The sequence below is a fragment of the Dunckerocampus dactyliophorus genome, chromosome 10 (genome assembly GCF_027744805.1).
Source record: "Dunckerocampus dactyliophorus isolate RoL2022-P2 chromosome 10, RoL_Ddac_1.1, whole genome shotgun sequence".
Lineage (NCBI taxonomy): Eukaryota > Metazoa > Chordata > Actinopteri > Syngnathiformes > Syngnathidae > Dunckerocampus > Dunckerocampus dactyliophorus.
In genome coordinates, this window is record NC_072828.1 from 17,472,667 (window position 1) to 17,495,575 (window position 22,909).

General features: G+C 40.1%; 2 protein-coding genes and 1 long non-coding RNA gene across 6 annotated transcripts in view; 2 read left to right on the top strand and 1 right to left on the bottom strand.

The window, feature by feature from the left end:
- The window catches only part of LOC129188576 (uncharacterized), a 6,583-nt gene extending 3,144 nt beyond the window's left edge, over nucleotides 1-3,439 (top strand). Inside the window, exons 2-3 of the long non-coding RNA XR_008572668.1 lie at nucleotides 1,210-1,562; nucleotides 2,190-3,439. This is a non-coding gene — a long non-coding RNA (uncharacterized LOC129188576). The remainder of the gene's footprint in view (nucleotides 1-1,209; nucleotides 1,563-2,189) is intronic.
- LOC129188574 (leukocyte elastase inhibitor-like) lies at nucleotides 333-7,250 on the bottom strand. The gene is made up of 7 exons (XM_054789300.1): nucleotides 7,092-7,250; nucleotides 3,885-4,073; nucleotides 3,060-3,197; nucleotides 2,863-2,980; nucleotides 2,634-2,776; nucleotides 2,378-2,545; nucleotides 333-1,007 (listed from the first exon to the last, which is right to left on the bottom strand). Exons 2-7 carry the CDS (start codon nucleotides 4,050-4,052, stop codon nucleotides 600-602), a joined length of 1,143 nt encoding a protein of 380 aa, XP_054645275.1. The 5' UTR covers nucleotides 4,053-4,073; nucleotides 7,092-7,250; the 3' UTR covers nucleotides 333-599.
- mylk4b (myosin light chain kinase family, member 4b) overlaps nucleotides 6,964-22,909 on the top strand; it is a 40,320-nt gene continuing 24,374 nt past the window's right edge. For 3 of the 4 annotated variants that reach the window (XM_054789295.1, XM_054789296.1, XM_054789297.1), the window contains exon 1: nucleotides 22,015-22,254. In XM_054789295.1, the coding sequence (XP_054645270.1) occupies nucleotides 22,190-22,254 (65 nt within the window). In that variant the 5' untranslated portion in view covers nucleotides 22,015-22,189. Of the gene's footprint in view, nucleotides 7,219-22,014; nucleotides 22,255-22,909 lie in introns of those variants that run through there. The other variant, XM_054789298.1, reaches the window with a different exon arrangement.

A 22,909-nucleotide genomic window follows, 5' to 3' on the forward strand; every position in this document is an offset into this window, starting at 1 on the left:
TGTTTTGGGCATTTCGAGCATTTTTGTGTTTGGAGCATTTGGATGTTGCTGCACGTTTGCCCGTGTCGGCCACACCGAAGATGAAGTTAAACGAAAAGGACTGGGGATTACGATCCCTGCTCTGTCAGCACTTGCTTTGAATTGGCAATGACGTCCACACAGCCTCTTGATGGGACGGCTTTCTAGAAACATGATCAACAAATTAATAATCACAAAATTATTCAATTATCTTGAAACATGGCCGAGTAAAAAGTATCAGTATCAGCAATACTGTATTAATAATAATTGAGTTGTCTCAGTATAATAAACCACCACTGCAAAATATAGCCACATTATTTTTAATTTCTCTCTTATTGTCAATTCAAGCAACTTTTGCTACAGCTATTTGCATCATTAGACTATGTAAGTGTACCCAATAGTGTCTGGTGAGTTTATAAAATGTAACTCCCATTAAAAAAATACACTTGTGAACGCTTTATTATATGTGATTCAGTGCATGGATTGAGAAATGTAATTTTAGAAATGCACAGTCAAACATATAAAGCCTTTCCTGCAAGAATTTTGCTTTCTTTTTTTAAAATGTTGTATTCAAGTTCTCTTTACTGGGGAGAGGAGAACCTGCCGAGGAAAAGGATAGACTTGGACTTATTGTGCCTGATGAAGAAGAGGAAGGGATGGTCTGCCTTAAAGTGTTCCTCCCTCAGCATACAGAAAGATGCAATGCAAGCAGTGGCCGCAGCAGCCTCAGTGCCCTCCTCGTTGACCTCTACAAAGGCCTTGTGGGCCACTGTGGACAGGAAAAGTTTTCCCTCGCCGTTCATTCCAGAAAGGTCGGCCTTTGCAGCACAAAACACATTAGTCATGCCCAGTTTAGCCAAAGGTTCGTTAAGCAGGTACTCCTCCTCCAGTTTGAATTTGGGCAGGTGAACAACAACTTCGGAGTGGACGTCCATGTTGTTCCTGCTGGTCCACTCGTTCAGCTTTGTGTGTGTCAGCTCCTTTTCCAGCTACAAGGAAATACATACAGTACATGGAAAAACTGTCCATAACAACAAAAACTTCAGCTTGAGCTCATACTTAACAATAACTCCAAATTTCAAAACCACCATATGTTCATCAAAAGGCTAACTTTGTGTTTAAAATGTCTTAAAAATAATTACAAGACGAGGAACTTTGTGGCCTTTATCTGACTGATCTGATTTTTTTTAGCTCCCTCTGGATTCCCATGAGCCAAAAAGGCCCGATAGGACGCCTTCTTCAGCTTGACGGCATCCCTCACCGCTAGTGTCCACCAACGGGTTCTGGGATTATCGTCACGACGGGCACCGACCACCTTATGGCCGCAGCTCGGATCAGCCGTCTTGAGGCACAGAACATGGCCCACTCGGACTCAATGTCCGCTGCCTACCTCGGAACATGGTCCAAGTTCTCCCGGAGGTGGGAGCTGAAAATCAGGGGACTGGGGACTCTGCCAGACGTTCCCAGCAGACCCTCACAATGCGTTTGGGCCTGCCAGGTCTGACCGGCATCCTCCCGCATCATCGGAGCCAACTCACCACCAGGTGATGATCGGTTGACAGCTTCGCCCCTCTCTTCACCCGAGTGCCCAAAACATATGGTCGCAAGTCAGACCACGTGACCTCAAAGTGCCATTTGTTCACTTCCTGTATTCCAAATGCACTCTTTGCTAGTTTAAATTACAAAGGAAAATTATATACGTAATATGCTAATATAAGGTAATGTAAGGTAACATAGTGTGACATGGTGATTAATCATGATTAACTGGAAAACCGTGATTAATCTGGTTTAAAATTCTAATCATTTGACAGCCCCATTAAAAGCAAAATAAAATAAGTAGATAAAAATGTCTAAATTAGCTTGCCTTAAAAGCCAGTGAATAAAGGTGTGTTTTTAGTGCTGATTTCTGATTTAAAACACTCCACCGAAGGAGCAGTTTTGATTTGCACCGAGGCTCGGACCACCGAGGTTCTCGCTCTTTGCCGCCACCCAGCTCGCTCTGCACCCGACCCCTTCGGCCACTCTCATGAGCTCATTACTCATGGGAGGTGCCGACGTTACCTCTTCGGGCTATGCCCGGCCCAGCCCCCATCCATAGGGAAAATTAGGTCCATTGTTTTTTGTCTTCATTGTGGTCTGTTGATCCACTCTTTGTCTGGTCCCTCCCCTAGGACCTGTTCGTCATGGGTGACCCTACCCGGGGCATGAAAGCCTCCAACAACTAGGCTCCTAGGATCATTGGGACACACAAACTCCTCCACCCGGTGGTGGCTCAGGAAGGATTAACCTTTAACCACAAACCTGTAGTGGTTTACTAGGATAATTTAAGTATGGAAATTGTGGTTGTTAGGTTGTGTACCTTCAGCAGCGGGTCTGAGCCATCAGTGGACTCCTCTGGAAGCAGGACGACCATGCTCAGCTCATCATCTGTGTATGGCATCTCTAGGATCTGCAGACCTAGCTCAGGGATGTAGTTGTAGGGCAGTTTCTCCCTGAGATACATCATATGCACCTTTGTGGTCACATTCTGACAGATATCAAACACAGAGATAAAGAGTCATCGCCTTATATTAAACCATCTGTGTGAGACACGCGTATCATTTCTGAGGTTTCACCTGATTGACTTTAAACGGCATTTCCAAAGTGTTTGTTGGGCTGAATCTGTACATCCAGTTGCCTTTGAAGTAGATGGCATTGACCAAAGCTAATCTCGTCATTGAGCTAAGTGTTCCTGGCTTCAGAAGATCTTTAATCTTATCTGAAAACAACGCACAAGTCAAAGCAAGGAGTCAACGTTATAGCCATCAACTATTGCTGTATATGTGATTATTTTAGAGGGCTCACTCTGTGTCTGCTGCTCCACCCAGCTGTTAATCTCGGCTCTACAAGCCTCAGGAGCCCCAATGAAATCCACAGTCTTCAGATCTGCCTTATAGTACTTGTGCGTGGCATCAAGGAATTGCTGCAAACAGATAACGAGTCGTACATTTTGTGTCTAACTTTTCTAATTCACTTAATGCAAGAACCCCCTGAAAACTCACTGAGAGGAAACGAGATGTATTTTCTCCATAAAGACGGTTGGCCAGTTTCAGGATGTATGACACAGATGGTGAATTGATGTCCCCATTAAGAGAGTGGAAGTCTGCATGGATGTCTTCGCCGGATTTGAATGACAGGGCCTGTGGGAAGAGGAAAAGTAAGCATTTGGTTGGTTTTAGTACTACAGTGAAACCTTGGTTAGTGTCATGAACTTGTTCCAGAAGGTCTGACTCGATCTAAAATGGAAGCTAACCGAATCAAATATGAATGGCTTAATGGATGGACAAAATCTGTAGCTGAGATGGGGGGGGCACCAATAATTTATTTATTTTTCACACCCTGTATGTGCAGCTAATCATGTGGCCAAGTACTTTTGTCTATATAGTGTCATTCATAAACATACAAATGTAGTAATTTGTACAGCAGTCTGTTTTGTCAACCTTTGGATTTTAGCACACAACATACACAACACAACACAACACAATCCATTTCAAAGATAATTACTGAGTTAGTACCTGTACTCATTTTTCAAACCCTAATCCCAAACATGCAGGACCAAATAACCAGCTCATATACAGTATCTTTATGGGTTTGCTTGATGTCACCCAGTCTTTTCAACTGATGGATGACATACTGTATAGTTGCACTCCAAATTATTCAAGCCAAGCCAAATTGCACATTATATTCATTTACAAATTTTAGAAACCTGCTGTATTTTGCAATAAAACAAGAAACCGAAAACAATTTCAATAGCTCAGCACATCTAATACGAGAAATGGTCACTATTTTTTAAGAGTTCAATTATTTCAGATACGATTGTACTTCACCTGTGCCATCTGAGCCGCCGTGTCTCCTTTAGCTCCCAGGTAGACCATTGCTAGGGCTGAACTGATGCTCAACGGCGAGACAAAGATGTTCCCAGTGGGGTTTGTTTGACTCAGAGTTCGGAGCAACTCCAGAGCAAAAGTAGTATTTGAGATACTGAGGGTGGCCATTGTTGATGGTGAAGAATTCCCCTGTGACAACCAAGGGAGAAATGAAATGAATATTCTCGTATATTGTATTGGTCATATCTCCAAATATCACTCTGGGGTCGAGCGAACATAGTTAAATAGAGTGGACGTACTTCCAACAGTTAATTACTTAAAAATTATGCCTATTATAATTAACAAAAGCTGGTTTAAGAAATTGCAATAGGGCTAGATGCTCCTATTTAAGACTGTTTCGTTCACAAGCTAGAGGAGGATTACAGTTTTCTACATTATTACATCTCCTTTGGCTGTGAGTTATTCCACTCCACTGCAGATAAGGACTGGAACAACATAGAAAGCAAAATGTTAAAGAATTTGGACGTTAAGAAGTTACCTATAATGAATTGAAACAGTCCAATCGAAGCTACTTTGAATATTTTAAAATTGAGAGAGAATGCACTGTAAAAGCTGAAAATACGTATCACTCATAGAGAATTTCTAATGGATCAGTGCGATCTCGAAGAAACCACTCCCGTCGTAGTGTTGCCCGAATTATTCTTGCTCTCTTGTCCACTGCGTTCTCAATAAACGGTGACACCGTCTCCAAATGAGTTACACAATGAAACAATGGAGCTTTTATAGCCAATTTTAAGATGAAACTTGGAACACAGTCTGGTCGGGACCAGACTATGATCTAGCGCGTTAAGAGAGACACTATAAGGAGCTTAAGTTGAAGCACAGTTATTTATTACTGATTTCCCTATGTATATTACTGCTTTTATTTTGAAGGTTGCATTAACAATATGCTTTTATTGTGAAGATGGAAAAACAAAATGTTTTTCTATAGAGGTTGTGAAGAAAAGGCAATTAAAGCAGTAACTCAAAAGTAAAATAAAAACAAACAAAGAGCTAAACGAATTCTAGCGCCAACTGAAAGTGTGAGAGGGTAAATGGCTCAAGTTGTTTAAATTTGCACATAAATGTATTAATGTGTACAGTTCAAAATGTGTATCTAAATGTACTACTTCTTCCGTATGCTCGTTCTTTAGCTTTTAAGCTGATCATTGGACGCATGGATGTTGACTACGGTTCTGGACCTTTATTTAAAAGAGCTTGACCAAACGCCGCCATGATGCTCAACGTGTCTCAACGTTTCAAGGCAGCAACGCACTACGTCCAGCAGATGGCAGCACTTGGTCTGGCAAGGCAAGGAATAAAAACAAATACAAGTACGTCCAACAAAATGGATGACACACAGGCGGCTTCTGAGAGCATGAAGGATACAAATGAACAGATTGACTCTCTCCAAAAGGAAATTCAACATCATAGGAGCTTGCTTCACAATGTGAGTGAAAATAGACAAAAGCGATGATCACCCTCGCCAATCTGAACGTATCTCAGTACCTACAGAAAAAACTCCTTGGCTATGAAAGAGAAGACATGAATAAAAAGGAAGCAGGTTAATCAGCTCATCTGAACATGATTGGAACTCATGGCTTAAGTTACATTTAAAGGAAACAGACTTGTCATCACTTTCAGACATTTTGGAAGGAGAAAAACTCTGTCATACAGCTGTACGATTAACTCAGAGGTCATGTAGCACCTTTGGCTGATCTATGGAGAAATGTTGATACATGTGATGCAATTCAAAATCATTTGTCAGGCATCCATTGTGTCCATTGTTGTGTATGTGTTCCATAGTGTTTATATGCGCGGATGCGAGAGCCTCGCGTCGCAGCGGTCTTCACCTGCTGAGGAACACATACACAACAACGGACAGGCGACAGCGCGCAGAGATACGACGGGAAAGAAAGTAACACAGAGCGATGGTGAGGTCTGTTTTTTTCCGAGAAGGCATTTTTGTGACGCGGGCCGCTCGGTGGCCTAGTGGTTAGCATGTTGGCCACACTGTCAGGAGATTGGGAAGATCTGGGTTCGAATCTCCGTTGGGCATCTCTGTGTGGAGTTTGCACGTTCTCCCCGTGCGTGCGTGGGTTTTCTCCGCATACTGCGGTTTCCTTCCACATTCCAAAAAACATGCATACTGTATTAGGGAATTGGCGACTGTAAATTGTCCATAGATATGAATGTGAGTGTGAACGGTCTAGTCTACACCAGTGGTTCCCAAACTTTGTGTACTCCTTCACACATTTGACCTGAATCCATGTACCACCTACTGCTGCACACTTAAAAAACATACATCTTTTGATGTTAATTAACTTGAAATATTGAACACAATTAATTGGTATGAATATAGTAATTTTAGGTCAAAATTGTGTATTTTGCATGGTAACATTTGGGATAACGTTTCACATGAGCACTAATACATAAATACGTAATCATCCAACATACAAATATTGAACATAGTTTATTAGTAGTTATAGTTAATTAATTTTAAAGTCATTCTGGGTCAAAATGCGTATTTTGAATGGTTACATTTTGATAAAGTTTCACGTGAGCACTGATAAATAGATAAGTAATCATCCTACATATCTTTTATTCCAGTCTGATGTTGGCATTCTTATGTTTGAACGGCTTGAATTTGAGCATCACTTTTTTTGGCCACTGACGATGGCTTTGGTTTAAATCTGCATAATAATTTATTACCAAATTGAAGGGAAAAGTTAAACAATCACGATAAAGCAGTATCTGAAGTACAAAAATACATAGAACCACCGAAAACCCCCCCACTCACACTGGTTGTCACCGCTGCACCGTGCAGGGATTGGAACCCCGATATAAATAAAATCTTTGCGATTAAACAATATTAATAAACAAAATAATCATCAAACTTACTTATTTGTTCATATGATGCACACAGACCAATGGACAACACCGAGTGCTGTCTCCTTCCTGCTATCTGCTCCGTTCCCCATTGCGCTGTGAGACGTTCAGGCACACTCGTAATTGAGATATTTAGGCGCTAATTATTTTTATTTTTTATTCACGTACCCTATTACAATTGGCGTACCCCTGGGCGGACGTGTACTCCACTTTAGGAACCTAGGCTCTATACTCTAACTTACACTATTTTGACGAGATTTGACCAGTTTGTATTATTACCTGTTCGTCCTGCAGGGATACTACTGCCGCTTGGCGATGCCTGTGGAACAGTGAAAGCAAAACGTAACAGCAGACAAAGTTCCGTCAGAATCTCCCCAAAGGCTCCAAACCTTCCAGAGGTGGTGTCGTGAGTAAATTCACACTGTCGCTGTGGCTCGTTTGGAGTCAGCGTGTGGGTGGGAGTGGGACGCGTCACTGAGCGGTAAATGAATGTGTAACACAGGTAAGCTGACTTCGGGCGAGACACTGCAGAACAATACAAGTAATTATTTTGCATAATGTCAAGAGGTGAAAATGCAAACACAAGAATACAGCAATGTTATTTGTACACTGAGTTGATGAAAGTATTTTCTTGCCAGTATAACAGTGCTACTGAAGTACAATCACCACCAGTTTGACAAACATTGTTTTCTAATGTATTATTTATTACATTATCACATATTAATGAGACCCATCCATTGTTGTATATTCCCTCGTTTATTGCGGGTAATTGGTTCCATACTCGACTGTGATAAGTGAATTACCACAAAGTAGGAGTCCTTCTTTATAAACTGAATATTTTCTTAGAGCATATAAAACCTGTTTACGACCCTCTAAATACAGCTTTAGCAGTATTACAGCCTCTAGACATGAAATAACACCCCTATAGTCACTTTTACATTGATATTACCCAATATACAGTAGTCAACATTATAATAGAAAATAGGACACCTTGGACATACAGTACAGCCCAAAAGTTTGGACACACATGAGGTGACTACTTCATGAAGCTCACTGAGAGAACACCAGGGGTTTACAGCGCTATCAAAAAAAGCTACTTTGAGGAATCTAAAATATAAGACATATTTAGAGTTATTTCACACTTTTTTGTTAAGTACATAATTCCACATGTGTTCATTCATAGTTTTGATGCCTTCAGTGGGAATGTAGTCATGGAAATAAAGAAAGCGCATTGAATGAGAAGGTGTGTCCAAAATTTTGGCCTCGAGTGTAAATAAGACAACATAGACTCACACGTTAGAATTGACAGTGTACTTCAAGCGGTGGCTGTTGTCTCATCACTGTAACGTTACTGACACCCATTGCCCTGTGTAGAACACTACTGTACTGCCACTGTTTGTGGTTAAGGAGAGGCTCAAAATGCACCTCAATCACTTTATTAACAAGCAGAGAACTTGCAGTGAACATTCCCACAGGAGTTGCTGTCGGCCACAACTCACCCCAGTCCACGCTGCTAACACTCGGCTAAACAGAGTCAACTCTAGCTAGCTATTGTCACTGCACGTCACTTCCTAGGCCCCGCTCCTTAAAGGCGTACACAAGTGACAAATATTACACGACATATCACGTCTTCTGTATTTCACATTTCTGTCCCCTTGGGGTCATGACAGAAAATAATTGAAAACCACTGGTCTAATTAATCAAATGCATACTTGCATTGCCCACCTACGTCCTCACTTCCCTGTTTACATTGACAGAGATGTGGACGTGGGATGATCTATTAGCATCTCTCATTTACCAACAAAAATCGCCGTTATAGATCGCCCGCAATGGTTTTCCTAATGTTCTCAACAACAGTGGGGTAAGCTATGTGCAATGTGTCGGAACAGAAACAAAAGTTTACGACTGACAAGCACTTTTCAACAGTACAACACACACAGAGAATGTCTGCTACTTGTGGACGACAGAGCAGACAGCAGAGGTATAAGGGAGTCTTTGGTAGTGTTTGTTTTGCAAAGTATGCATGCCTTTGTGTGAATTAAGCCATGGTCACGACTGGTTGTACTGGCTCCTACAGCCACGTGAAAAGAAACGCACAGACGGCGCGCGTGTGATGTGGTGATTTTCAAGTGGTAGACTGGCCACAGACCGGCCGCAAAGGTTCTTTGCCATGTCATTTTTTTCAGGTTGCAAAACAAAGCTATGCACTTCGTACATCTTCACGCGTTGTCCATACGGCCAACGTGTGTCTTTCGTACGTTTTGCTGCTGTCAGGTTTGGGCAAAATGTCAGTTTTTTTTGTATGTCCCACTTGCGGACTCCAAAGTGCGCCACACGTGCACACCACATCCGTAATTAGTGTGGTCAACGCACGTTCAAATATTATTATATTAGTACGTCCTTCATGTGAGTGGAGATCTTACTCCTTCATGGTCATCACAATTACGTTCTCCACGAACACACTGTAGGTAGCTGTTGGTTAATAGATGTAGGTAAGGACATTAATTGTAAAGATACACTTTATGAATAAAAAATACATTGAAAAATGACCTTAACAGTGCATACAGTACAGAATACTAGAAATTAAGTACAAAGGATATATACAGTACTTTAGAGTAGTCAGTATACAGCTGGTATAGACACCGGCATTTGTAATGTAATGTAATGTAATGTAATGTAATGTAATGTCCCTTGAGATTATTTGCATTATTTAGTTGCTCAGTGTTAATGATTGTGAGGATAACAGCTGTGGAAGTTTTTATTTTATTTTGAATCAGGCGAAGGCACAGGATTACAGGTGTAACTTGCTGCAGCTGATTAAAGCGTATTTTGCACATTTTCGGGGGGCCATGCTGGGAAGATGCTTTTCTCATTGATTTTGTTCTTTATATTTGATCATTAATTACTTATTCTTTAAAACATTCCCTTATTATAATCACAGAGCTGGAAAATCATGATGATTTACTGCAATTTTTGCTTTTTGCAGCTATTTTATTGCAACAGTGCTTTCTGTTGTGCGTTAAGGTAAAAAGAACACTTAAAACATTGATAATAAAGTCATAAAATCACCAGCTGAGGCAATATTGAAAAAATAGCCTCTAAACCAGGGGTCACCAACGTTTTTCCCTGTGAGAGCTACTTTTACAAAATGAAAATGGCCAAGAGCTACTCATTTTTGTAACATTCATTTTCAGAGCTTATTTTAAACCCAAACAAAGCGAATATGCTTGTTTTACCAGAACATTAACAAAATGCTGGTGTCCACAACTCACATTTTGTATTTCAGAATGCATTTCTTTCTACCGTTCTTTCATTATTAACTGAAAACCTGAATGAAACGCAGGCTTGCGGGCACCTCATGTGGTCGTGGGGGGGCTACCTGGTGCCCACGGGCACCACGTTGGTGACCCCCTGCTCTAAACAATGCAACTTTTGCAGTTGCAAGGTTGTGAAAAAGCTGCCACTATATCAGACGTTGTAGACTACAGCGATCACAAAAAAATCCGCAAAATCCTGGAGCAACTTGAGTTGAACAGCTCATACAGTATTTATTTTCTGTAGGTGTGAGAAAGAGCCTGTGGCATGATTGCTGCTGACAAATGACCAATGTGAGTTTTCTCAAAGCAAGTCCAGAGTACAGATACTGATAAAGGCAGCCCTGCCAAGGCCAACCAATGTGAGTGATGTGAAGCCGTTTATCAGTATGACAAATCACTTGAGGAAATTCCTACCACACCTGACAGAGAGGGCGCAACTATCAAGAGATCTTTTTTTTTGTCTTGCAAATGTACAGTCCACCCATACACCCAGGGGAGGAAATGATGAAATTAAAAGAAAAATGTTTGTACATATATAGGGCTAATACAGGGGTGTCCAAAGTGCAGCCCGGGGGCCATTTGTGGCCTGCGGCTATTTTTTTATTGGCCCGTGGCATAAATTCTAAAAATATAATTCAGCAAGAAAACTAGAATGGAAATGGAAATGGAAAAATCAGCAGTAATCTTACAAGAATAAAGTCATTAATATTAAAAAAAAAAAAAGTTGTAATCTAAGAAGAAAAAGCAGCGGTTTTATGAGAATAACGTTGTAATGTTATGAGGAAATATACAATTTTTAAAGTGAGGAAATATAACTTTTTGTTTAACGTCAGAGGTTATAATATTATGGGAATAAAGTCCAAATGCTATGAAAACAAATTCAAAGTAGTATGGGAATAAAGTCATAATATTGCAAGAAAATTTACAAGAGTTGAAATATTTGGAAATTAAAAAAAAAACAACAGCACAAGTGGAAAAATCAGTCATAATTTGACAAGAATAAAGTCAAAATATTAAGAGACAAAAGTTGTACTGTAATGAAAAAAATACAATTTTACAAGAATGAGCTTGTAATATTGAGGAATTCAATGTCATGTGTGTAGCATAAAGTAGAAATGGTCAAGAAAAAATGTTTTCTTTTTTAAAGGTTGGGGAAAACGTTGAAGAAGTTATAATATTATGGGAATAAAGTCAAAATATTAAGGAAATAAAGTCATATTACAAGAAGAACATCTACAATTGAAATATTTAGAAAATTTACAGCAAAAATGGGGGGAAAAAAGCACAGAGTGAAGTTCATACTAATAATAGGCTTTTTCACTGATATCATAAAGATGACCTGTAGTTTTTTCTTGAAATATACATAACTTCTTAGCATATCTACATGCCTTGCGGCCCTTGCATCCTTTCATTTTTCACTATGTGGCCCTGGCTGGAAAAAGCTTGGACACCCCTGGCCTAACCTGTCTATAAGCCGCAGGTGTCCACTTTGTAACACGGGATGTTTACGACACAGAAAGTTGTTACACAGAAAGATTTTTTAAACTCTTAATTAAATAAAGGTTTTTTTTCCAAACGGTGTGGAATAGTGTGTGTAATACGGCTTGTTAAAATTTAGCTGACCAAAAAAGTAATTCATTGCTGTCTTTATCTTCCACCTCGGAATAGAACAGCCTCATAATTCTTTCGTTACACACTCAGTCTCGCTCTCTCTTTCGTTGTTGCTATTAGTATCACTTTCGTCTTGAGGCAAATTAGCCCTTTAGCCTGTGCTGTCCTCTTCATCACGCAGTAGTCCAGCCTTTCGAAACCCTTTGGTGATAGTGGATTTTTGTCACTATTTTACACTGTCAGGATCCACTGGATTATATACAGTTTTCCATGGTAAGAGTGTGCATGAACTGCAAAATGACTGTTCTGAAGCATACAAGATATCGCAAGATTAGAACATGACCATAAATTAGCCATATCACAGTATAAGCCGCGGGGTTCGAAGCGTGACAAAAAAGTAGCAACTTATACACCGGAAATAATGGTAAGCCACTGCTAGCCCTGGTGGCGTAGGAGGGCAGGACCTTGTGAGGGCTTATACTCTTCACTTCAGTGTGGCCAGCCTCTCAACCAAAGACAGCTGGGATAGGCTCCAGCTCACCCATGGCACTAATGAGGACACATTGCGTGGAAACATTAACAGTCATTATACTTACACATGTATTTATAGTTCATACAAGGGTTCACACAGGGTTATACTGTACATGTTGGCCTGCAGAAAGTGGCTTTTGCAAAGAGCACAAGTTCTTCTTTACAGTCATTGCTTGTTTAGAAAGGTATGTCTCCGTGATTTACGATGGAGATTCTTGCCTGTCTCGGTCGTCATCCAGGATACAGCATAACCTCTGCAACCACGATAAACATTTGTGATTTATGGCAACCTTTGGACTTCACTTGTCTGTTACATAACCAGCATCATGTAGCCTGGCACACGTCGTCATGGGAGAAGTTTGCCTTGAAAGCTTTCCAAGAAGGACATCCAGAAAGGCATGTGGAGTTCTTTGCTGTATTGATAATGCAATGTACAGTATAAGTGTGTTATATGCAGTGCTTAAGTTGTTAGCTTGTATCAAGACATTCAATGCAAAGTCTCTCTCATTGTTCAAACCTCCACGGTCCTCCTTATCTTCTTCACACACCTCGCTATTATAAACATTAACTCTGCTACACCAAAAGACCTGATTGCACTAGACACAGTATGAAACACTGCTTTGAAAGGTACGAATAACTTTCCTGAGTATGGAATACACCTTGTATTGTCAGTATACACATGTACAATTTAAATTAGCTCCTTCTCTGGTGCAGACATGTATGCGAAATATAAAATATTTACAAAATGCAAAAACATAAATAATAGCATGAGAAAGATAGAAGAATAAAATAATATGTTAATGAGTAATGAGTAGTGTAAAGTATGCAGACATGCAGATATTGCACAGTATTTCAGTCATATTAAAGACTGCACATTTGGTGGACAGAGGGAAGACCAGCGGTGGGGGAATTTGACTGTAGCACACAAATCAGACAAACAACTATATTGAAGAAATGATTAATGCCATTCTTAAAAGCATTCTGTGCTCAGTTCTGTTCGGAAGAATACATTGTTGCACGTAGCTTCACTGAGGAGGGACAATGTTGCCTTGCTTTCCCTCGCCAACGTCCCGCCTTTTATCATGTCGCTCAAGCTCAAGGCAGACTCCCCCGATGGCAGTGCGCCGAAGAATAGACAAGCCACTACCATGGAAGTGAAACCGTATGCCCGGTTCAGTCCACTCGACTGCCGTGGCCATCATCCTGGAAAAAGATTGTGTCCTTGAATGTGTGAAAGGATTTGTTTCTACAAAAGACAATCATTTAAAAAAAAAATACTGTTCGATTTACTTTTGCATTTAATTCAGTGGTTCTCAACTATTATGTCATGTGCTTCCTAGGGAATAGACATTTTTTCAGCGCCCCCAATTGAAATCGCATTGAGAACCTCATCTGTACAAACCACCGTATGAGTGGTCAGCATTTTGCATACAATCACCTGATTATCAAAAGAGATGAAAACAAGAGTTGAGGCAACGTCTGCAATGACTTAAAACAATTTCCAAGTTAAGTTTATTCACTCAATTTGTAACATTTTAAACAAGACTGCTCAGTCTGTGTTAAAATGGTTCATAGAGACGTGCATTTTTATAGACTTAACACTAGGGGTGTCTTGGGGTAATCGACTATTCGACAATTCGATTCGGAGGAGTCCGATTTGACTATCAACCTCACAGTCGAATCGGATGAAAATGTCATGTGACCAAGATTGTACCATTCCGACTACATGGGGGTGCCCACGGGTGCTGCTGAACATACATTTTTACATAAAATGTATTTAATATGAATAGCCTATTTTATACAAAATCAGCCTAATTTGTGTTAATAAAGAACTTCCAGATGGCGTGTGTGTTCAACTTTATACAGAATACCTATACTTAGTACCCATTAATGAAATCACTTTTGAAGTTGTTGTTTGCAAGCCTGTCGTTCCTATTTTATGTGCACTTTGCTGATGTGTGATATGCCTGCTACCATATTTATGTGTTTGTGTGTGTTAGCCTTTTTGCTTGACCTACAAAAAGTCACAAATGAGCTGTATTTATTTGTAGGGATTAAAAAAAACAAACATTCAATGATTACTCGACTATGGAGAAAATCTAACAAATGAGATTTAATTATGAAAATCCTTAGTCGAAGACAACCCCACTTAACACAGTCAAATTTAAAACCCATTAAAACTGTAAACATTGGACGTCTTAATATTTGGTTTTTGGTGAAAAATTTGCAACAATATTTTTTTGTATTACATTTATATTATTTGCAAGTACAGTATGCATTTACGTTCAATTTGTCCTCAGGGTATTACAGTAGTCAGCAGTAGCTACTGTGTGTTGTCTTGTCTCTTGTTGAGCTGTTATGATTGTTATGCATCGTCTGCTTCAATGGAATGTACATCTAAATGTCTGATTAGTTGTCATATTTTGAGGTGTTAGCCATGTTGCCATGTAAATCGCTAATGCTAATCACTAGCGCCTAAATGGGATTTCCAATTTAAATTAACATTGAGCTAGCACATTTGTTTAATTTATTATATATATTCATATTTTATATATATACGTATTATATTATATAATATTTTTAGAATTTAATTAACAACATGTAAGTTGTTAATTGACATGCCTTGATTCTGTATGTTCAGTTTGATAGTGCTTCAAAACTGGTGTCTTTATTGAGAACCTGTTATCTGTCCGCTGAGCTCGTAATAGGAAACCGTAAAAACGCCCCCCGGCATCTCGCCCTGCCTCCAGGGAGGCACGCCTCACTATATGAGAAAGTCGGATTTAATTACTATATTTTATATATTCTCGATGTGTTATGTGTAGAATTGTAGTGACTTAGTTATTAATTTAGTGATTAAGTTGTGATTTACACTCACTTATTGGCTTATTCATTGCAACGGAACTTGTTCGTAAGTTGAGGACCTCTTGTAAACATTGGTTTAGGGCAATTTTTTGGGCACAAAACATAAAACATATATTTTCAGTCATTAATTATAACTTTCTGCATGAACTGCACATAAACAATCCAATCAAGCCATGAATAAGTTAACAGCAGTCGCATATCCATGTTGATGATAAAGGAACTGCTGCAAATGCAGAGCAGGGAGCAGCTCATTGTAATCATTCTTTAACAAAATGCTCGAATGGTATTTAATTTCACACAATGGGATGGTATTAGGGTGGCATTTGCTCTGTGTAAAAAGCAAAGCAGTATGATGCACGGTGACTGTAGGGTACTGCAGCATTGTCCAACAGTTTGCCAGCTCAGCTGCAAATCTGAGTACTCCACGTTCTCTGCGACCTGCTGGTCTGTTCGGGGGTCAGGTTGTTGTGGCCGGGGTGGTGGTGGTGGTGTGGGGGGGGTACTCATTCATGGTGGGCCCTGAGCCGACGGACATGCAGGGCCTTAAACGGGCACTTAGTTATCTTGTGCGTCAAACCTGTTTTAGGTGTCAGATAACTGCTCTTGTCGAGGTGACTTGGTTCCCAGCGCAAACCTAATACTAATACTGGACAGCAGGTTCTATGTCAAGGGCGTGGCCCTGAGCATACTAGCAAATGTGGACCAACACCATAGCTTCACAACAAAACAAAACGCAAAATATGCAGAAGTGTTCCTGGATGGGTAGACGGTGTTGTTTTAAAAACAATGCAATAGAAAATAAACCATGCTATGTGAGTGGTATCACTGGTATCAGTGCAAGCCAAGGTTTATCAGCTTATCTGTGCTAAATATGAATTTGTGTGATTAAATATAACTTGATGAGCTGTCTTTAACAGCATGACTCCTTGCTGAAGACAGAGGGGACTGTCTCACGTTACCCCCTAAAGCAACTCTATATTTTGGCCATATGTTGATGAGCAAGCTGTGAGGGTATACAGTGGCCTCCAGAAGTATTCAAGTATTAAAGTATTCAAAAGCCAATTCCTTTATTTTTGCTGTAGCCTGAAAACATTTGGGTTTGACTGCAATGATGAATATGAGACCGGAGAGCAACATTTCAGCTTTTATTACCAGATATTTACATCTGGATCGGATGCAGAACTCGTAAAATAGTACCTTTTTCATGTAAACAAAAGTATTGGAACTTGTGACTGACAGGTGTGTTTTGTTGCCCAGGTGTCTCCTATTACATTACTTATTTGATCAATAAATAGCAGTGGATGTCTTCGCTCAGTTTCAGATTGGGTAGAATGGGTTTTGCCTGTGCAAACTGCACTTAGAGGTGAAAACAACATGAAACCAGAGCTGTCTATGGGTGAATAACAAGCAATTGTGAATTTGAGAGAAGATGAAAAATGAATCATAACCTTTGCACAAACATTGGTCATAACCAGTACAACCATTTGGAATGTCCGGAAGAAGAAATAAATAACTTCTGTACGAGATAACAGACATCAGCAGGTGATGACAGAAACATTATGAGAGCTGTAAAGAAAGACCCTAATACAGGGGTGTCCAAACTTTTTTCCACCAAGGGCCGCATACTGAAAATCAAAGGATATGGGGGCCACTTTGATATTTGTATGCTTTTTAAAATATTTAGTAAAAAAAGTTAAGCAAAACGTAGTATAATTGAAGACAAAGCTTGTGTTATTATTTATTAACAGTGTCAACATTCAAGCTTTTTCTCTTTACGTAGTGCCTTTATCTCTATTTTCCCAATTTTTGCTGGCTTATTTGTGTTTAATTATAGTTCTACCATGTGCCGCGCCCCAATAAAAAATGAGCCGCAGGGCGCCACTGGCAACCCAGACCGCACTATGCCGCTTCTCCTCATCAGGGTCACGGGGGTATGCTTGAGCCAGCTGACTTCGGGCGACAGGCGGGGTACACATTCATACCTATGGACAATTTAAAGTCGCCAATTAACCTAACATGCATGTTTTCTCTAGCTTGATTTAAGTTTGCAGTTAATTTGGAGCTGTTAATTCATACAAATATACTGTATATACAGTTTATATATCTATATATATAGGTAAACATATATATTTACACAGTGTGTGTGTGTGTATATATATATATACGTTTTTTATACTTCTAGATCACTCATTCATTGCTACTCCACATGTTTTGGTCGCCAACTTGCCGTTATGGCTGCCGTCGTCTGTCTGCTTGTTGTTTGCACATAGCGCATGCTCCATCTTCATGCTCTGTCCTATTGTGTGATAGGATTACACAGTGCTGCGTACAGGCTGGCATATGTACTACTTGGCTTTGAGTCATATTTAGTGTTTTCGTGTGGACAGGGATGTTTCCTGATATTTGCTTTTTACATTTGCTTCAATGTGCATATGTTTTGATTAATAATAGCCTGTATTCAACCGCAAAATGCCATGATTTATTAATTAATATATGTTTGAAAAGCCGTGATACAGTGAAACCGCAAAATCCGAACCATGATGTGGCGAGGGACGACTGCAGCTATATCAGTGTTGCTGTCACACTGAAAAAAAAAAAACGAAATGTGCTTGCACATCATTTTAGCGAGGGCGGGCAGGTGGATCTATATCTCACCAAGGACTCTGTAAGACGTTGCATATCACTGACACTAAGTTCCGTTCCCCATACCATTTGCTGCATGCTGTATATAATGTATGGCTCTAGACATAACACTCCCTGAAGATGCAAATAAATAAGGTGTTGAATATCGGATACGGATGAACTCAGACGCTTCGTTTGAACTCAGAGGAAGAGAAGACTGGGGGTGCCGACACTTTATGGAACTTTTCATCGCTGCTCAACTTCCAGGATAGAAGAAGTTCTACAATTCCATATAATAATTCGAAATTTTAATGTTAAAAAACATGACATCTAGAGAAAAAGTTGAAAAAGTTGAAAAACAAAAATAATAACAAATTGAAAAACCTAAAACAATATTATCACGCTCCTCATTACTCCTGGAGTGACAGCTTGGTTATTTCAGTTTATTTCCTTAATTCTGTTTTTCATGCTCTTATTTTGTTATACTGTTTTTTCCATTTTGTTTCTGATTTTGCGCACCTGGCGCTAATTTGTTTTCAGTCTGTTATTTCAGCTGGTAGCTTCTTCTGTGGTTAGAGCATTGTACTTATGACAATTATTAAAAGACTTTATCTGCACTGGGTTCCTGTCTCTGCATCCTGAGGTCATCGCCAACATCACCAAAACTTTTGGTCGTCCTCGAAGAGGTTCTGGCAAACCTCAGAAAGGGGGAGCAGTGCCTGGTCCACGCTGTTTACAGTGGGGACGGAAGCCTGCTGACCTCGACTGAGGATTTAGTCGGACAGGGGAAGGAATACTTTGAGGCCCTTTTCAATCCCACTGACATACCCTCCATAGAGGAAGCTGACTGAGGACACGAACGCGGACAGTTCAATCACCGTGGCTGAGGTATCTAGGGTAGTCAAAACACTCCCCAGTGGCAAAGCACCGGGGGTGGACGAGTTTCACCCTGAGATCCTAAAGGCTCTGGATGTTGAGGTACTGTCTTGGTTGACATATCTCTTCAACATTGCGTGGAATTCAGGAACAGTACCTCTGGGTGGGCAGACCGGGGTGGTGGTCCCCCTTTTCAAGCCTCAGCCTCAAGCCTCCCTGGGAAAGTCTATAGCAGGGTGCTGGAGAGAAGGGTATAACTTCGGCTACGGGAGGTGCAATGTGGTTTTCGTCCCGGTCGCGGAACACTGGACCAGTTCTACACCCCTGCAAGGGTACTAGAGGGTACATGGGAGTTTGCCCAACCAGGCTACAGGCTGCTGCAAAACAGAAAGGAAATAAGGAAATAAAAGTATACATAATTTTTAAAAAATAAATGGTAAGAAAGAAAACAATGGAAAATGAATTGTTAAAGACGTTTTTTCCTACAAGATTCAGATGATGAATTGGATGAGATAGTTCTATGGCTTGTTTTGTCTGATGTGGACAAAGAAGAAAGTTACATTGTGAAATACTTCTTGCTGACATTTTGGACCAACTCGGATACAAAATACCACAGAATGGAAGTTGGGCTACCTCAGGTTCTCAGGTTTTGGACAGGTGTGATACTACAAGTGTGATGGCGCTCACAGTGTTCGATGCTTAGGTCGTTTGTGTGTATGCTCAGACACTTGAAAAATTAGCGGGAAGATTTGTTGACACACACTCAAGACATCTTCCTTGTGCTGCAATCATTTTACAACAAGATGTAGCTGTCTCACCATCTAAGTATCAATGGCAACATATTTTATCTCATTGTTGACCAATGACAGCGTGTTTTTCAGTTTGTTTGTAGTAACCAAAACATTTAGAAATGCTTAATTCGCATGTGTTATTTGATTTCTTTTAGCTGTGATATATGAGGACATACACAGGGCATGCAAATACTGCATAGTCTCTGTTGTTATAAACACGATAAGACATGGCAATCTCAATGAGCTAAATATAGCAAAAGTGGAACATGAACATTTGGCCCAGGGCGACACTCTGGAGCAGACGTAAAGCATGTTTAAACCCTTTAGCAACAGGCTCCATTGTAGCCAATTACTACAGTGAATAAGTTCTAAGCACAAAAGACTGGAGAGGAGGGAGGTCGTCAGTGTCTTCATGGGAACACAACAGACAAGAAAAATTATTATAAGAACATTTTGTCAAAGGTTGACACATGGTGAAGCATGTTTCCAAGAGGTTTGTGGAAACTTTGCAGTACTTTGGTAAACATAGCAGGAGAAAATTCAAGGCACTTGGGGCACAAAATGCAAAATATATATCAAGTTTATGAAGAACCAGAGGAAGACAAAGTACTTGTTGTCAAAGACTTAAGGATCTGGACACCACACAAAGACTTAATGCAGCTCGAAGTAATCAAAAATCCATTATAACAACACCACAACAATAACAAAGAGTATGCCATATTCAACAATACTAAGCAATGCATTTCATTCATTAATCATCAATGACTCAAATAATCCAGAAATTACAATTTTTTTGTGGAATCGTGCGATTCAGTCAAAACATTTGACTTCGGTATTTATACATTTATATGCGCCCTGCGATTGACTGGCGACCAATCCAGTGTGTACCCCGCCTCTTGCCTGAAGTCAGCTGGGATAGGCTCCAGCATACCACTGAGAGCCCTAAATACCCCTAAATAGGATAAGCGGCATAGAAAATGAATGGATTTATACATTTATTGTCAATGTCTTTGCTTGACTTGTCTTAGTTTATTTAATGTCTTCACTTTTCATACAATTAATCATAATATCCTAATTAAAAAACTAGAACGGTATGGAATCAGAGGGTTAGGCTTCAATCGGGTGAAAAGCTACTTGGCAAACAGGAGGCAATATGTGAAGCGAGGAGAATATACATTGGCAAGCTTAAATACATCGTGTGGTGTACCCCAGGGGTCAATACTGAGACCAAAACTGTTCAACCTATACATTAATGACATCTGTAAAATCACGAAAGACCTAAAGCTAGTATTATTTGCAGACGATACTACTGCATTTTGTTCTGGAGAAAGCACCCAAGAGCTAATAACAAAAGTCACAGATGAATTGACAAAATTAAAAAAATGGTTTGATAAAAAGAGACTATCCCTGAACCTAAATAAAACTAAATACTGCTATTTGATAATAGCAGAAAGGATGGACTTATGGACATTGACAGGGTGAACAAAAATACATTTCTGGGGCTCATAATAGATGATAATATGAGCTGGAAATCTCACATTAAAATATACAACATAAAGTGGCAAGAAATATCTCAATAAACAAAATTTGTTGTGGACCAAAAATCATACACTTCACTCTCTAACTGCTACAAAAACGGTCAGTTTGGATAATCTATAATGTCGCTTATAGAGAACGTACAAACCCTTTATTCCTAAAATTACAATTATTAAAATTTGCTGATCTGGTAAACTTTCAAGCAAATAAAATTATGCATAAAGCAAACAATGACCTGCTACCCAAAAACATACTAAAATTCTTCTCAACAAGAGGGGAGAAATACGACTTTGGGGAAAAATAAAATTTAAAACTACAACTTAAAACAGTTATAAGCGAGATCTTGCTTCTTGAGAAGCACACTGTTTGCTGTAGAGCATCTGCTTTTGGTACATAAAAACATATGATGTGCATTCTGTGAGTCATTAGTGGTCTTGGTCTGTTGTTCCATGACCAGGGTGATCAAAATCTTCTCTCCTTCCCAGCAGATTTTTGTTGCTGAACAAGCATGGAAGCAAGAAGTGTCGCATATGTTATGTCACATGCAGCGGAGTGTGCTAACATCGGTCAATTTAATGACGTAAGAAAAAACAATGAACAATTAATTTCTCTCATAATGTTTAATGCTAAAAAATTGTCCCACGAGTCCATGCCAGTGAGACAAAGTGCAAATTATACCAAAAGTGAGAACGTAAACTGTAAACACACTGAGATCCGAAAACACCAAACCTCTTTGCTAATTTCAGCCCCAAGTTAGCACTCCCCCCACCTCTCCTTATCTCGCCCACTCTCTCTGTCTATCATCTCTCCTCTTGCAGAGACACATACAACATTCCACACACGCCATTATAACAAGCCGCATTCCCTGGAACACTTCCTCTGCTCTGTGCCTGCCAATGGTCCCTGAATCCCTGAGCACACTAACGCCACCCCTCCTCCTCCTCCCACACCTGCCACCCGGTCCTCTCATCCGCCACATGCACACACCCCTCCCGTCCCTCCCCTCCCAGTGCTTATCCCTGGACATCTGTGGCTCCCACTGCAGAGGGTCACAAACAGCTAGACTGCCCAATTCAGCTTTCTCGTCTGATCTAGCGGATAGACACACTGGTTCAGTCAGTCTATAGCTACTCTGTCTACGCAAAGTGTTAGAATAACCACAATATCCAAAAGAAAACCTTTTTCATAGTTTGAGAAGAAAACTGGGGAGAGAGCCTCCATCGCACCCATGAGAGACATGGGAGGAAACGAGAAGAAGATTTTGGTGATAGCCAATGTACCCAGCTATCAAGGGTGAGTCATATCCAACGAAAATATATATATATAGTTGTACAGGTTAGTTGCAACTTGGGAATGCCTTTACTGTCCCTAACTGTATTAAGTTTCAATGGATTTTACAGAAATGCAATGCAAACTTACAATGGCATATGCCAAGTAACAATATGCCAAATGCCAGTAACAATAATTGCATAGCACAAAGCAGAGTGCTACTCTATCTGCTGCGCCCTAAAATAAGATCTTGGCTTTGTTCTTGACGAAATGGAAAAGCACTCTGAGTGAAAGTTCTACAGTTACACTATGTTGCAGAGTTGCGACAGTGTGAAGGACTGGAGCGGCTGTCGGCACTGAAAATGTCAGTTGCCGCACAAATTAGTGTGTTCAAATGTGCTGTGCAACGTGTGCACATGTGCAGTTTATGCAATTTCTGAGAAACTTGCATGGAGTTGCCATGCATATGCACACAACTTCAACATCAATTGCGGCACAATTTCAGAGGTTGCAGGGGTTTGATAACACTTTGGCTACATGGTTGAAGGGATCAGCCTTGGTCCAGCTATTTGCCTTGAATAGTGTTGAGAGCAATGGTGATGATATTCTGATCTGTGCTTGGCTTTGGCTGTGATGAGGTAAAATTAAGCTGGCTGTCTCATTAGGGAACTAATGACAA

Excerpts from the sequence above, each read along its gene's own strand:
- LOC129188574 (XM_054789300.1), bottom strand. The coding sequence starts at position 4,052 with ATGGCCACCCTCAGTATCTCAAATACTACTTTTGCTCTGGAGTTGCTC. Across the intron at positions 2,981-3,059 it reads ATACATCTCGTTTCCTCTCA|CAATTCCTTGATGCCACGCA; the intron begins GTGAGTTTTCAG and ends ATCTGTTTGCAG. Across the intron at positions 2,546-2,633 it reads TGCCGTTTAAAGTCAATCAG|AATGTGACCACAAAGGTGCA; the intron begins GTGAAACCTCAG and ends GATATCTGTCAG.